This window comes from Mytilus edulis, chromosome 7 (assembly GCF_963676685.1).
Source record: "Mytilus edulis chromosome 7, xbMytEdul2.2, whole genome shotgun sequence".
NCBI lineage: Eukaryota > Metazoa > Mollusca > Bivalvia > Mytilida > Mytilidae > Mytilus > Mytilus edulis.
In genome coordinates this window covers 32,975,112-32,988,412 of record NC_092350.1, presented here as the reverse complement: position 1 = coordinate 32,988,412, position 13,301 = coordinate 32,975,112, and the positions used below count along the sequence as shown (strand labels likewise).

At 30.1% G+C, this 13,301-nt stretch overlaps 1 protein-coding gene across 7 annotated transcripts in view; it reads left to right on the top strand.

The window, feature by feature from the left end:
- Positions 1 to 12,952, top strand: part of LOC139481279 (DENN domain-containing protein 2C-like) — a gene marked incomplete at its 3' end in the record, with an annotated part of 29,758 nt that extends 16,806 nt beyond the window's left edge. For all 7 annotated transcript variants that reach the window (XM_071264466.1, XM_071264465.1, XM_071264462.1 and 4 more), the window contains 9 exon segments: positions 1,024 to 1,109; positions 4,014 to 4,083; positions 4,717 to 4,794; positions 5,450 to 5,569; positions 6,131 to 6,193; positions 9,635 to 9,741; positions 10,386 to 10,563; positions 11,277 to 11,400; positions 12,834 to 12,952. In XM_071264466.1, the coding sequence (XP_071120567.1) occupies positions 1,024 to 1,109; positions 4,014 to 4,083; positions 4,717 to 4,794; positions 5,450 to 5,569; positions 6,131 to 6,193; positions 9,635 to 9,741; positions 10,386 to 10,563; positions 11,277 to 11,400; positions 12,834 to 12,952 (945 nt within the window).
- Between the last annotated feature and the right edge of the window lie 349 nt (positions 12,953 to 13,301).

Below are 13,301 nucleotides of genomic sequence, written 5' to 3'. Positions count from 1 at the left end.
AATTATTTTAATAAATGCAATGCAAAGTGTATGTAAAGCAGCACTCCAGATTTATATTGAACATGTAAATAATCAAAGTGTTTAAATTGCTAGAATTTTAAGCATGGTATTGTATAAGATGTAGAAAAATAGTACTCTTTTAATATCAGGAATATTTATTCATGTATAGTAAAATATGCAATATTATTCTAGTTAAGATAGACTTTTTAGCCTTTTTTTTTTTAACTCACTTGGCTAATAAAGTCAAGTGAGATGGAATCAATTGACCTCTTTGGTCCACTTGGAAACTCATAAAACATTTTCTCGTATGAAGCTACTGAAACTATTTAAACAAAACTGGCAACCTTTTTAAAAGATGTCACACCAGATGCTTTTGTAAGCATGCTAACAAGGAATCTATTATTGCAAATAAATGATAAATAAGGAAGAATCCATTTTTGAACCATCAGACCATAACTTTGATAGGGTCAAAGAATTAAGAATCATTTTATCTCATGTTTAGGAATTTTGCAGAGAAAAATTTACTCTTATCAAATTTCATCTTACTTTGCAAATCTAGTACTTCAATTTTGAAATTTCTAACCAGTAAGGAGATTGTCCATGATGGTTTGTTTCTCTTGTCTCTGTCATTGTCTCTGATATGACTGTTTTTAACATGAACAATGAAAAAGTAAATTATGAAATCAGGAAAAGAATTCTTAAATAGGTTAAGGAAAAATGTTTTGTGCAATTGATGTTAAAAATTTGAACATGAGCAAGAAATGGGATTGTCTTGTATATTGCATATTTTTTTTATAAAACATTAACTTAGAAAATTCTATTTTACTGAGGCACATTCCTAAAAAGCTTTAAGCCAGGTGATCAGTTGACTTACAGCTTATATACCCTTAAATAATGCGTGATGAGGGTACAAAAGGTGCTATAGTAGGAAAACTTTTTACCAAAGTAAAAAATTGAAAACCACAATCAGACAGTACAATGATTATAAATGAAGCAACTTATTAACTTTTTTTTGTTTTCCAGATAGAGAGCAATATCTCCATTCCCCAGTTCTGTTTTCCTGATGCATTAGAATTTGATGTAAAAACAGCTTCTCCTGCAGCACCAAGGTTTGTCAAATTATTTTAATGGAAGAGTTGACTAAGTATTTTAACATGTTAAGTAACCGATATATCAACTAAGTACTGATAGTTCATAGTGATACAGTCTATAGGTTGCCTCAGTGATCAAGTGGTAGCATGCTTGCCTGGAGTGAAACGGCCAAATCCATTCCTTGTAAGGCCAAACCAAAGACTTCAAAATTGTTGTTTTTTTTGCTTCTTTGATGCTTAACATTTGGCACTTGGGAACAAGAGCAAAGATAGGTCAGCTTGACATCAGAATTGTGAGTCCTGGTTTAATAGGTGATGTGCATTCCAGTTAACTGGTACCTAATGAATAACCTCTTCAAATTCTGACTAAGCATGTTTGTCTTTAACTCAGCTTTAATATTTAAATCACATTAACTTCTTGTTGGTCTGATCACTGGGGTAAATGTGATCTCCGTAACTGCAGTTACGTATATCAAAAGATGGCGGACGATGTTCTGGTCAATATTTCTTTTGTCAATTCTGTAATAATTCAGTATTATTCTTCGGTATTTCGTGTGTTATTTAAAGTATTACTAAGTTTGAAACTGAAATACAAAGCATCTTTTCATAGTTCAACCGCTAAATGGAGAATTCATTATTTCAAAAAATCGCAAAGATATGGGTAACTGTGTAGACTGATATCCGTAACTGTAACAGACGTTGAGTGAAGGACATCCGTAACTGTTGAGTTACATTGTTTCTGCTTCAGTCATTATACTCGATTTAATAGTAAGGATCATCATTGTTTTTCGAAATAAAACTCATAAATTCCGTAAAGTACCCTCCCACATTCACTATATTTGTATCCGCCTGTTGAGTTAAGCCTTTTCAACTGATTTTTTAGTTTGCTCTTATGTTGTACTGTAACACCACTGTCCCAGGTTAGGGGGAGTTGATCGCCATCTTACATGTTTAACATCGCTACATTCTGTCTTTGCCTAGGCCTGACCCATGTCACAGGAGCCTGCAGTTCAGTGATGGTCGTGAGTTGCTGTGTTACATATTTGCTATTTGTTCTTTTTTTGTACATAAATAAAGCCATAAGTTGCCTTTTTCGAATTGTGTTACATTTGTCTTTTCGGGGCCTTTTATAGCAGCCTAGCATAGCATGCGGTATTAACATTGCTCGTTGTTAAAGGCCGAATGGTGACCTGATAAATGTTAATTTCTATCATTTGGTTTCATGTTAAGAGTTATCTCATTGACACACATACCACATCTTCCTATTATTATATATATATATGTTCAGGACGAGCATGCCACATGCCATCTATTGACCACCGTTAAAGAGTTGTTACAAAGGTTATCAACGTAGAAAGAGCACGAAATAATCTCTACGAGAGGCATCTGATTAAATGACCCTATTCTGATCTGAAGTGGATGCGTACTTGAACATCCCGCACAGCAAAACGGATGCCCCACTTTTGCTAGGGTTTTCGGGGAGGAAGTCCAATGGAGACCATTTTTTCCAATCCCTAGTCACTTGGCGGTCTTGAAATGTAGTGGTTAGATACTTGTTGATTATAATCAGCTGTACATGATATTGTGCTATTTGGTTTTGTCTTTGTATATTGTTAACCTTTATTCTATATTACTGTTTAAATAATTTATTTTGGGGTGTCTCAGTATTCATACATACCACCATTTTGTTACAGTGCTATGGTCATTTTGTACTTTTGCCTTCAAATTTTTTTTAAAACTTTAAAGTGTGTAATTGCAATTTTGTGTTTCCCTGTTGAAATAGTTTTATATTTTGTTTTCTAGGCATTCAGATGTTAAAATAATGTTGACTGTGATACATTGTATCCCAAATTTTGATATTTTTACCGTTTGCTTCACCCAATAATTGTTTTTAATATAATGGAATTCTATGTGAGTCTGAGAGTCAGTGACTCTCATACAAGTGAGAGACTTAGCTATCTATAACAATGCCAGGTTTAATCTACCAGTTTCTACATAAGGTAATGCTTGTACCAAATCAAGAATACAGTTGTTATCAATTCGTTTAGTGTGTTAGAGGTTTTAGATTTTTTTCATTTGCTAAAAGAGCGTCCGTTATCAATTTTTTACATTTGCTAAAAGACCGTCCATTCTCAATTTTTCTTAATATTTCATCTAATGCTGCTGACTATATGGAAATACAGAATTGGATACCTGATAAATATTTTCACATAATAATTTTAAAGACTTCGAAGAACAATTCTTATTCATGTTTATCACACTTTAAATAACCGGAGACATTTATTTCTGTTCAAACATGATTGAATTGTGTAGAAAAAAATCAGTTACGGATATCAATATTTGCAGTTACGTATATCATTGACAATTTATTTACTTCAGTTACCCATATCATCATGATATTTTAGATGGCTGTTTTCTCCATTTCAGCGTTTGAATTATGAATAAAACATTTAGTATTTCAGTTTCAAATTTAGTATTACGTTAAAAAAGACATGAAATACCGAAGAATAATACATTATTATTACAAAATTGACAAAAGTAAAATTGACCAGAAACATCGTCCGCCATCTTTGGATATACGTAACTGCAGTTACGGAGATCACATTTACCCCAGTGCTGATAGTGATATGCATGTAACATATGCCACAACTAGACATTAAACAAGAATCCAACTATTGATACATAATAGTTATATGGCCAATAAAGGGCACAGGTCAATATATTATAGACCAATAAGAGTAAACAAAAACATGGTTTTATGGAGTGATTTTGCTGTAATGGACAAAAGATTAAACTCTTAAATTGACAATTTTTACTATATTTTGTTTGATAGTTCTATAATAGCTACAGATACTATAGTTTGTCGATGATGTAGCAAGAATTTTAGTAAAGTTGTTTTTATTGTGATAAATTTTTTTGCAGTGAGTCTTTTTCCTTTGTACTGACCACCTTCGATGGACAACATGTATATGGATACTGTAAAAGACTTGTGGTAGGTTATTTTTGCTTTAATTGGTCCTCATGTAAAATATCAGAAAATATCATGTTTTTGTTAACATTCGATATAAAAAAAATAATCCAAACTTAGCTGAAATTGTTTTATTTAAATATGCTGATAAAAGTTACAAATTAGAGTTATGTTGTAAGATGACTGAATACATGTACAAACATTAATTAGTGCATACTAAATCTCAGACCAAAAGTGCCTGAACAGAATGAACACAATCCCCAGAATCAGATTTGCCTGAGGTAGTAACACTTAATTTTTAATACTTACAAAATTGATAAACCAATGATTAAGCATTGTTTTACGAGTGGAGTATGAACAGAGTTAAAATAATTTCTGGATATATTATTTAAGGTTTATCTTATTTCATAATTACATTTTAAAAACAGAACTTATTTATGCATAGCAAGATTTTGGATGTCCATATTGGCTTATTTTGGTCGGGTTGTTGTCTCTTTGACACATTCCCCATTTCCATTCTCAATTTTATATGTAATCACAATTTTTTTAAACAAAAAGATGTGTATGTTTTCTCAAGAAACAAAATAGAAAATAATTAGGTTGGTTGGTTAAATTTATTCATAAAAGTTAGATGACAATATACTATTTTTATTTCAGCCTATCGACACACCAGCTGGTTTACCAGAGGTTATTTGTATTGTTAGTCCTGTAGATGCTTTCTCTATGTATAACGATGTAAGATGAAGAATATTTTTTTAGTTTTCTGTGTTGTATTTTAAGTTTTATCTATCTTTGATAAGTGTTTAATGTCTTACACAGGTGCTTTATTCTGAGTATACTGGATGGTAATATTTTAAGTAATAATAAATAAGAGAATAAATTGATTGTATTACTACGTTACAAAATGAAAAGTCAGATTCATACAGAAATGTACTGTGAAAATCTACAAAAATATATAACCTTATATTGTACATGTCGTATATTGTTTATGAATTCTGCAAATTTACAATAAATAACTACATTATGAATTTTAAATCTTCTATAATGTCATGAAGTAGCATATTTCTATAAAAATATGTTTGATGTTTGATATTTTAAGTTTTTATTATTATTATGCAAAATATAATAATTTACTTGAGAAATAAGATATTTGTCACATTTCAGAATCTTTATATAGACCAAATATCATTTTCTATGTTATTACCCCAAACTGAAACATGTTTTTTTTTTACCTTTTTAGCAAATGAGATAGTTTGAGTCTATGCTCTAGAAAATGTTACCTTGAATACTACAGATTCAAGAATTGACACAAGAGGGATATTTGCGAATATATTGATATAATAGTTTATTTTTTTAAGGTATATTATGTACTTGTTTACTTTATTTCTAGTTGTTGGATGAAATTGAAGACAAAAGACAACTATCTTTGACCATGGCAAAAGAGTTAATTGTAGCAGCATTTGGTAGACCCTTACCAGAACCAGGAAAGATGGTCCATGTTAGGACATTGGTATGAAATCTCAACTCATAGGTTTAAAGAAAGCTCCTAAAACAGATCTTTAGTCATTGTTTGTAAATTCTTGTCTGGGAGTCATGGGGGAACATTTTGTTGCTCTATTAATAAGAAGTAGTTCAGCATCTCTGTAAATTTTACTAATAAAAAATGATTACCTTAAGCCATATTGGTAAGGAGGTTTGTCTTTTGTGCATTGCTATTAAGAATCATTGTTTCTAGTTTGGTTCAGTTTTGATAAACATTTAGAAATAGTTACTTAATTTATTACTTTGATTTATAAGATTAGAATAAATGAACTATATTTCTTGTTCCTGTTTTAAAGATGTAAATAAGTGAACCAGAATTATACTTCTTACTTTTACATTTAGAATGAGAATTGGAAAACATGAACTATATTCCTTGCTTAGGATGAGAATTGGGAAACCAGAACTATATTGCTTGCTTGCTTCTTTTTTTCAAGATGGGAATTGAAAATCAAGAACTATATATATTTTGCTTTCTATTTTAGGATAAGAATAAGGAATCATGAACTATATTTCTTGTTTCTATTTTTAGGATGAGAATTGGGAAACAGGTACAATATTTCTTGCCAGACCTTCTGATGACAGAGTTGATAATGTAAGTAAAATGATCAAGATAAATGTTTTGTAAATAGATAAAAGATAGATTTATGGAAAAACCATATTCAAATAATGCTTCTTTATTATTTAGAATTTGAATAAAAAGGGATAACTTTATGTCTCCCCTTTCAATAATTCTTTTTAACTGGTCAGCTAATATCCATATAAAATACAGTGTGTTATTTTAAGTTAAAAATATAAATTAATGAATAAGATACGGGAAAATGGGTCAAATAAACTACAATTCAATTTTATTCTTTAGGTCATGCTTCTTTCTTTCTTCCAAACTTATATATACCAATAGTTTTATAGTTTACTTTGATTTTGGATGCATATATATATATTTATATTCTGTTCATTACTATATATCATAGATGATAAGAGTGAGTACTTTTTTGACATATATATGTGCATGATTTATTTCAATTCACGCTTGTGTTACTATAATTATGTCGATTGAGTTTAATTTCTTTTTTTTTCATTTTTTTAACACCAACAGTAATATTGTAAGATTGCAAACCTATGACTTCACATTATATATTGCAACTTGCTTAATTTTGCTGCATTTTGTCAATATAAGAAATAGTTACATTTTGAGACATTGAACAAGGACATGATTTTAGCAATAATTTTAAGGTGTTTTACATTTTGGCATGTTCTTTGATTACTTGGACTGGTAATAATTTCACATATTCTTACAACATTTTAACACAATGTAAGGCTCCATATGGACTAGCTACTTTTGAATGTTTATGATTATTAGATTAGTTGTTCCAGAGTTCTGGGACTTTAATCCAAAAATTCTTGTATATCTTAACACCTTGAGCATGCATACTCTCACAGATCTATTATACTTTCTACAAAATCTAAGGTTTTGAACTTTCAATGCATTGCAAGGTTTTAAAGTGGGCAAACTATTTTTCAAATTCAATGATATTCGGGTAAGTCATTTTTTTTACATGTTTTATTGTTGTAAACCAGGCATTTTTCATGTGAATGTGTAATAATAATTCAATTGGTTTCTCTAAAAGTAAGATGTGTCTTTTATTTAAAATAACAATAGGAACCTTGTTCTATTTCAATCTTCATTTAAGAATTGAATGCTTCTTTTTGTAATTTCATTGGGGTGTTAAAGTGTTGACCAAAGTACATTTTGTATGTATGAAGCGTGGAAGCGCTTCATTCTCAAAATGTGTGCACAGTCAACGCTTTTACTACCCTATGAAGTTACAAAAAGAAGCATTCAATACTTATAATTACATTTTTTAGCTATGATCATGAAAACACGAATTTTATAGTTGTTTTATTTAATTCACCTGTACACCTTATTGTGGGACCATGTGTTATCATGAATGAAAAGTTTTATTGAGTAATGCAATTGCTTAAGGAATAACACGTGATGTGCAGTTAGCCAATCAGAATTAAGTATTATAATGAAACATACATCTAATGTAATTATTGACTAGGATTGTAGGTTGTCCTGCCAAGGTCAGTTGTTCTCTATGGGCATTCTGATTTCTTCCACCAATAAAACTTACTTCCATAATATAGCCAATAGCGCTGAAAGTGGCATAAAACACAAAAAAAAACAATCAATCAATCAATATCAAAACAATGTCCAATCTCATTGACTTGGGGATGGTTGTATAATGCTCGTCTGGCAAAATAGTGTATATATATATGTGGTTTGATTTCTTCGAGACATTAACTTTTGATAACTAATACCACAAAACAGGAGTGAGTGCCTAAGAAGATAACTTTTTATGCCCCACCTACGATAGTAGAGGGGCATTATGTTTTCTGGTCTGTGTCTCCGTCTGTGCGTTCGTCCATCTGTTCATCCGTTCGTTCGTCTGTGCGTCCGTTCAGGTTAAAGTTTTTGGTCAAGGTAGTTTTTGATGAAGTTGAAGTCCAATCAACTTCAAACTTAGTACACATGTTCCCCATGATTTGATCTTTCTAATTTTATTGCCAAATTAGAGTTTTGAGTGTCTTTTGACCCCAATTTCACAGTCCACTTAACATAGAAAATGATAGTGCAAGTTTCAGGTTAAAGTTTTTGGGCAAGGTAGTGTTTGATTACAGTAAGTTGAAGTCTAATCAACTTAAAACTTAGTACACATGTTTCTTATGATATGATCTTTCTAACTTAAATGCCAAATTAGATTTTTGACCCCAATTTCAAGGTCGGCTGAACATAGAAAATGATAATGAGAGTGGGGCATCCGTGTACTATGGACACATTCTTGTTCATTGTTTTTTTTCATCATTGGTGCAAAGTTAAAAAATCAGGAGTGCACACACAATAAATCTTCAGTATATCATATGGAAAAGTAATTAGTTGTCTTTTTTTAGAATTGGTTGGAATGCCTTTCTGTTAGTCCTGACTTTATTTTCTTGTTGAAGGATAGAAAAGATGAGAAAGTGCTTTTGAAGTAAAATGATTTTTTGTTAGCCTAAATTAAATAAAAAGCAACAGCAAGTTAGATTTAAAAAAAATTCAATATTGATAGACTTGATATTTATGATCTCAAAAATAGTTATGTAACTATAATTTAGATTTTTGAAATTAATAGCAAAAAGCTATATATTACATGCTTGCCATTCCCTATTAATGCCTTCATTGTATACATACATTGCTAATAAAGTGTACACACAAAGTTGTCTTTTCTAAATCTGGATTAAGTATTTTTATATGACCACAAAAAAATTGTGGTTGTATATTGGTATTAATTTGTTGTCGTCGTCCAAAGACATGTAATTTTTGTACAATAACTTTGGTAAAAGTAAATAGAAATCTATGAAATTTAAAAACAAGGTTTATGACCACAAAAGGAAGGTTGGGATTGATTTTGGGTAGTTGAAAAAAAATCAGGGGAGGGGGAGTAAAAAGAAATTAATTGGAAGGCAATTGCTCCCATTACAAATTTCAGAAATTAGAAAGAAAATTTCTTTGATTATTTTTTTCAGGGGGGGGGGGGGTTAATTCGCAACAGCATAGTGTATTGCACAAAAGAAAAAAATAGTATAACTTCGAATCATCTAACAAATACTAAGTTCTTTGACTACAGTTATTCTATATCAGAAACCTCTTGTGTGTCAAATATTTAATTACAATCCAAATTCAGACCTGTATCAAGCATGAATATTGTGTCCATTTTTGCCCCAACTGTTCAGGATTGGTAAGCTGTGGTCGTATCCAGCTGGGCTCGGCGAAGCAATTTATTTAAGATATTGGAGATCTTACATCAAAGAAATCATCTTTCGTCAGTTTTCTGTTGTATTGGTGAAAAATAGATTCATAATTTCTGATTTATTCTTTTTCAGGAGTTAAGTTATTCAAATATTATGTGAAGACTTTGTTTATGATAAGATTTATGTTAAGTATATATTAACTTGAAAAAAAACTATATAACAATTTTTTTTAACTTTTTTTCAGGCTAATAGAGAAACACTATTACATAAGCTTGGTGTAGATAAACTTATCAAATTATTTTCTGTGATGTTACTGGAGAGAAGCATTCTTTTCTGTGCCAAAAACCTTGGGTTTGTATTTATGATTAAAGATAATATAAACTGTAAATTCAGAATTTATTTCAAGTTTTTTAATGAATAGATTAGTATTGCAACTGTGTAAGTCTCCAGATAATAAGAAATTCCCATTCTTATATATATATATATATATCTGATACATATATCTATATTAAATATTTTTCTGAAAAAGCAAGACCTAATTAAGAATTTTTGAAAGTCGTGTTATTATGGCAATTATAAGTGCAATAATTTCCGAAATTGGCCGTATTGATCAGTACAAAGAAATTAGAAAATATAAAGAGTACATAGCTTCCTATAGCTATTATTCGTTAATGAAAATTCTAGATTCTTTCTTAATTCTTACTTATTGCATTGTAACAAACAATATGTTCATAGAACATTCTACAAAATAAACAGAACTGTTGAGACTTCTCAAATGTTTCCTTTTTTGTATAAATACACCTCAATGAGACACAAACCCAATGACACAAAATAACAAAAGAGATCATTTGCAGTTTTATACTTAAGATTCTATAATACTGCAGTTTATGAATTTAAATGAGTTGATTATTTCATTTCAACTAGTTTCATTGCTTTTACTATTTAAAAGACTTCAAGTACACTTTCTTAATTATATTTCTGATGTTTTATTTCAGGATTTTATCCCAGACAATCCATGCTATGAGATCTTTACTTTATCCATTCTCCTGGCCACACACATACATTCCTGTATTACCAGACACTATGTTAGATATCTGTTGTTCTCCCACACCATATGTTATTGGTATACTGTCATCACATCTACAGAAAGTCCTTAATCTGCCACTTAGTGAGGTGAGAATAAATACTGTATCCCTTATACATAATATGATTGCTATTTTATGAAATTTTCCTTTGATCTTACTGACTGATAATTTCCTATTCAACACAGTAGAGTGATATGCAAAATTATCTCAACTCCATTGCTTTTTTCACTTTTGCTGTACCTGCTCAAGCAAGAAAATCAATCTCGTTGAGATTACCAATGATTATCTATAATTCTTTAAATATAGGAATTGGATAACATGGAGAACAACTTAAAGTTATAAAATTTGTTATTTATCCTTAAATTTCTTCCCTAAATGCTGTAATCATAACTATGGGTATTAAGTGATGAGCTGAAGTCCTCAAACTCTAGAGCTATACATATACTTTTGAAAATGAACAGATAATATAAAACAATTGCTGAACCCTTTCTACAACACTTATAATAAGCTGTTTGTATAAAGAAACTTTAGCTTTATGCACAATGACTGTAAGTAGTCCTCATTCTTGAGCATACACTTATTGTGTTTTTGTTTTTGTTTGTGTTTAGTTTGTACGTGTGTCAGAAGTATCTTTTTGTCATTATCAGTAAAAAGAAACCGGTAAAAATAATAAAATAAAAAATATAAAAGATTTCAATGATACTTATTGTTTAAAGAGATACTTTCCTGTGTGTCATATTATTTTTCTAATTAAGAGACTGACTATTACTTGTCAAATAACATATATTGTTACTATTTTAGATATTTATATTTGACCTTGATAAAAGACAAGTGATTAAGTCACAAGGAGATGAGGATACTCTACTGCCTAAATCTGTACAGAAAGCATTGAAAACAGTCCTTAACATGTGCAAAGTTGAGGGAGGTATGGAATATAAAGTTTAAAGATGCATTTTACATGAAATCTTATTTGAAAATATCATTTTTACTGGTCTGTTAAACTCATTATAAGTTTTTAAGTTCAGTTTTTTTTCTCTTGTAACGGACTAGATAGTTTCTCAGAAATGTGTAAAGTGTGGATTGTTAACGTGAAACAAGTCGTAATATATATGCACAGTTGCATGTTTTATTTATAGTTGGTATGAAATTACTTGCTATTTTCTATTTTTAGTTAGAAAATTACTTGCTTTTGTCAATGATATCCATTAAGAAGATATGGAGAACTATATATTTTATGCCCCATCTAGGATAGTGGAAGGGCATACTTAATGTTTTATGGTCTGTTGGTCTATTTGTCTGTCTGTTTATCTTTTGTTTATCAAAAAGGTTTGTCTATCCCATTTCAAGATCAGTATTTTGTTTAAGAATTTTTCTATGATGTTTAAACTTGAACCACCAACTTAAAACTTCAAACACATGTTCATAGTTGGTTGATGTTTTTTGAATATCAATACAAATTATTAGTTTGATTCACATTTCTTGGTTTTCTGACCATGAACATATGATAATGCAAGTGAGGCATGATGTCCTATGGAAACATATTTTTGCTATCCAGGTGGTATGGTTCTTAAGAGATTGAAAACTCGCACTTAAGGATGTACTTAGGTGAGCTTTTGGACTTTGAGTCAAATGTTCGGACTCCTTGGTGTTTTTCCATACAATACAATGTAAAATATTTTGCCCCATTACATCCATTTATTTTTTCATATAACTTAAAGACTTAATAGCTCATGAAAGGTCATTTACCAAAATTTTAGAAGGTTCTTGATTTTCTTTCTTTTGTTTGGGACCCAAATAATACCAATGCAAATATAAGGTATAAGTCCGAGTCAGTCTTTTCCCGCCATATTTTAAATCTCAAATATCTCGAAAAGGAGGTCCATGACCTATCAATATTTTTAGCTTATTTTTATCCTTAATTGATGCTCTACCAGCTTATAGTATCAATTTAAAATTCTAAATTTATTAATTTTCACCTTACCTCACCTAAGTACATCCTTAATGTTGTTTTTGTACAGTTTCTTATTTAATCTTCAGTCAATGCTAATAAAATTTTAATATGCTTGCTACTAAATGGTTGTCAAGTTTGTTATTGAAGATTTTCATTATTGCCGTTCAGTAGGTCTTTGATAGATTGTAAAATATGTTGTGGAAGGAAAAAAGGCCTTAAAGTCTGTTTAAATATGGATAACCAAATTTTCTATCAATTTGGCAGCTTTTTCCTTTTTTGCACTTCAAATAAATATTTAGGAAAGTATTCTGCAATTATTTGCCTTAAATATTTAGGAAAGTATTCTGCAATTATTTGCCTATGTCGAAACACTACAGATTTTTAAAATTCAATACTAATATTTTCAGATTTGAAAAACGCCCAGAATTTGCTGATATCAGAAGCTTTCCTTAGGTTCTTTGTTGAAGCCATTGGACATTATGGAAACCACATTACAACTCAGCAAAATGGGCAGCTTGTTTTTGAGGTATGATTTTATACAGTTTTCTTCTTAAAGGTGTGAAAATAGCCATTCTTTATCCCTGAAATCACAGAAATAGTTGAAAAAAATATCAATATTTATAAACCTGCTCTGTTTAGAACATTTAGAATTTTAGCTTACCATGAGTTTATATTCTTAATTTTACCAATGTTTGGTCTCTAGTAAAACGATGTACACAAACATTATATCATTTTTTTTTTAAATCACTTGCAGAAAAAATGGTCAATTATGGATTATTCTTGTAGCGCTATAAGGTATACTTTAAAGAAAACAAATTAGCAAGCAATTTAGGTAATAAATGATATCTATATATAAACAACGTGTCTTTTAGAGA